Source organism: Haplochromis burtoni, unplaced genomic scaffold (assembly GCF_018398535.1).
Source record: "Haplochromis burtoni strain Fernald_Lab_line unplaced genomic scaffold, NCSU_Asbu1 Contig_3782, whole genome shotgun sequence".
Classification (NCBI taxonomy): Eukaryota; Metazoa; Chordata; class Actinopteri; order Cichliformes; family Cichlidae; genus Haplochromis; species Haplochromis burtoni.
Window position 1 is genome coordinate 2,007 of NW_024586143.1, and position 3,724 is coordinate 5,730.

Below are 3,724 nucleotides of genomic sequence, written 5' to 3' on the forward strand. Positions count from 1 at the left end.
CGAGGGAGGGAGATCCAAGGAGGCCCAGGGAGGACGAGGGAGGGAGATCCAAGGAGGCTCAGGGAGGACGAGGGAGGACGAGGGAGGGAGGCGTCACTCTTCAGTTTGAAAACGAGTATTTGTAGAAGCTTCAATGCTCCAGGTTCTGTAACAGGATGGGCTCTTTGGCTCTTTTTCCCCAACACGTTTCCTCCATTTATGGAGTAAAAGGCCAAATGGGCGGGGCTTTGAGCACCACCTGTGGTCACCTGTCTGGTTCTCAGACCTTCGTCGTGTTTTCAAAGAGTTCAGAATATTCTTAAACGTACTTTTTTGAAGAGTTCATCGATGGGATCCTGGACGCACCGACTGCTGAACACCTCAGCGATACTTTGGATGAAGAAGGAGCCGTACGCCGGGTGTTTGTATGCAGCTATGTCTGCAAACACAAACAGGTGTGAACAGCTGCGTGTGACAGTGATCAGTACTGGATGCTGCAGGACTCACGAGGCGCGCTGCAATGAAGAGTGATGAAATCCTTTTCTGTGTGCAGCCGAGCAGCTTCATTTACTGATCGAGCTCTCATGTTATCTGTGGGCACAGGCGGTCTTCCAGGTACGAGCACTGAAACAGACAATGCTTAGTGAAACGCCGTGTTCACAGCAGCCGCCAGCAGCGCGCGAGCGGAGACTCACCTCCTCTGGACGCCTGAATGATGACGATCTTCGGTTTGTCCTTCAGCGCGGGACAGTTTCTAGAGTTTAAGCGCTCATAAATTCGGTCAATTTCCATCCTGTGATTGCCCGTTCCACAGATAGTTCCCATGCCTCCGTGGGACATGACAACAACAAACACGCTGTCTGTGAGGGGCAGTGTCGGACGTCTGCTAAACCTTTTCAGAACTTCGTCCATTTTCTGTAAGAGCAAAAAGTCAGACGTCAGTCGTTGGATCGCTGTGGAAAAGCAGTGCAAGCCTCAGTGAAGGAAAGTTACCTGTGCAGGTAGGTTCCGATGTCTATCCACCTCGTATCCCAGAGTGTGGAGCAGGTTGACCACGGCCTGCTCATCTTTGTCAGCCCCGTGTCTGGTTAATGCCGGGTTGTAAAAATGCATGTTGTTGATCAGCAGGGCGACACGCTTTGTCCGTCGGGGGACATTTGTAGCCTGGATGTTTCTGGTCATGTTGTCGGTGCTCATCGCCATCGCTGCCCTGCGAGAAGATCAGAGGACAGAATCGGGCTCAGTGGATCCGTCATGAACAGCTGCTGAATGAGCAGCGCTGCTCAACACGCTGCTCAACACGCTGCTCAACGCTGTCATCCATCACAGACGCCACAGTGATGCAGTGCACAACATTACCACATTATAAATAATATTATTGTTACTGTGTAAAGGAGGCAGAAGTAAAAACGTCCACATGTACACACGATCAGCACCGAGCTACAGGCTTTGTTCACTGCTCGCTTTCTTTGCTTGCATCAAACTTTGGATATTTTTTAAACAAACATGTTAGTGTAATGACAGCTGTAGTGTTGCTGTGGTTATTCAAACGTTCAGCCTTGTTAGTCCTGTCTGTAAATGAAAGTTCTGCCACAGAGATGATCTCAGGTGAAAGTAGCTCCGCCTCCCGGGTCTGAACGGCAGGTTCATTCAGCCTGATGCGCTTTCAGCCTGCACGTGTGCGATTACACTGTAGAGTAATCACTTAAATCCTCATTCAGAGTGTATTACTATAAAATGTGGTTCACTGTGAGAGTAGTATGACATATAAACTACAATATACAGCATCATTTTTAACTTAAGGAGTAAGTTGCAGCCACAGTAAAATTTAATTCCTTGAACTGAATGGAACCTCATATATTAATAAATGTATTTGTTTATTCAAACAATGTGAAACATTATTACAGCCCACTTTGTATCAAACAGCCAGTCTCACTCTTACCAAAAAGAATATTCAAGTATACTTTAAAAACTAGAAAACAAGCAAGTATACCTTTAGTTTACTTTGTATGTATTTTCTTCCTTTTTTAGACCAAATTACATTTAAGCATCAGCATCTTTTACCTTTTGAACAGAGTAAGTGGGGCAAATCATTAATTTAAAAAATGAAATTGTGAAAAGGGTCAATAGTTAATAAACCTCACCTCTCAAAACACTTTCTCACCTGTTCACTATATGATTCTGGTGCTTGAACTATGGGAGCAGTTCTTTATAAATGAAGCCTTCTGATAGTTAGATCTGATATCTGGGGAATGAAGAGATTTGTTACATGTGAAAAATATGTTTCAATTGCATTTTAATTACTGTTTTTCAATCAGAAGTAACTCAAGTGTAAACTAAAAAGTAAATTAATAGTATACTTGTAAGGTTAGTATTGTGATAGTCGAGTATATTTAATTATACTCTTGTAGACATTATGACATTATGCTAGTACTTTTATGGTGAACAAAAAGTACATCTCAAAGTTAATTTCAAGAATACTGTTGTGTACTAAAACGGAGGCCAATAAAGTCCCCAGAAGCATTATTAGTGTACGTACTAGGTTGGGAAATATAATTGAAGTACGCTTATTTTTGTATGGCCAGCAACAAAAACTAATGGCTACATTTAGAGTAATGTTTAAACATGACTTCATTTAGCAGGATGTTGCTTTTTTCTCTTCTTATTCTTTCTTATACTGACCTTCATTTGTTTTGTATAAGGTGGTACTTTTTAAGACACCTCTGCCTAACTACAGTGAACTGACCTAATCATATGCTCTGGTCGTCATTTTACACAAGGTGTCACATCCATGAAACCTGCACCACTAACCAGCATCAGTCCTACAACTTCACTCTCAGAATTAATAAATCCTGGGACATCAGAAACTGTATTTTTAGCGGTGCATTTTGTGGCAGGCCAGACTGCTATTAAATGCTCTCCTAAAGAAATAATTCCTTTGTAGCACCACTGCGTCTTGGTTCAGGAGAGATGTCCTGATATACGTGATAATGTAACACGGGTGTTTATGTTTGTTCATGTTTAGCGCGTCGGGTTGTGTTTTTAAAGCTTTGTAATGCGACAGGTGCGATAGCCGACACCACACCTTCACCTGACGTACAACGTGACGTATGACGCACACGTCGTGTATTCACTTTCAAAACAACAATGAGGATAGAAAATCGAAAATATTGCTCGAGGTGGTTAATGCTCCTTTCGCTGGTTGCCAACCACCATTAAATAACAACAAGAAGAAAATATTGATCTGCTTCTCTTAGTTTTGCACGTTTAAGACGCGATTCAGACAAAGCTGCAAAGCAGGAGAACAACATGGCCATCAACTATTCTGTGCCACAGATTCAGTTCGCTGCAGCACAGAGTGATGATGAGACCGTTAACATGTGCAAAAGTAGTCAGAGGTAACTGGATGTTCAATCGGGTTAAATGCAAGGTTGATTGGATTATATCTGAAGGTCGTATGCTATTCGTGGTAACGCTAGACTCCAAATTGCTGCTCGTCCATGCGGGAGTATCTCAAAATTAAATGAAACCACTTAACACTTCTTCCCTAAAACGGACTGACATGGGACACATTAAAGTTGGGTCGGAACCAGCTAATCAGTCTGAAGGTAAGTGTTTTATTCACTTATTCGAGAGAAGTCCGAAATGCGCTCTTATTACTGTTTGTTTTGACTTTTAAGCTACCAGGATATTTTCATTCAAAGACAAAATGTCAATATCTATGAATGTGGAGACTCAAAAGACT

General features: G+C 42.5%; 1 protein-coding gene across 1 annotated transcript; it reads right to left on the reverse strand.

Moving 5' to 3' along the window:
• Positions 1 to 308: 308 nt before the first annotated feature.
• On the reverse strand, positions 309 to 1,189 carry LOC102294772 (the record flags this gene model as incomplete). The annotated part of the gene is given in 4 exon segments (XM_014331614.2): positions 309 to 418; positions 487 to 603; positions 675 to 894; positions 973 to 1,189. Coding segments are annotated over 4 exon segments (657 nt in total), but the record flags the coding sequence as incomplete, so codon positions are not given.
• Positions 1,190 to 3,724: the final 2,535 nt, after the last annotated feature.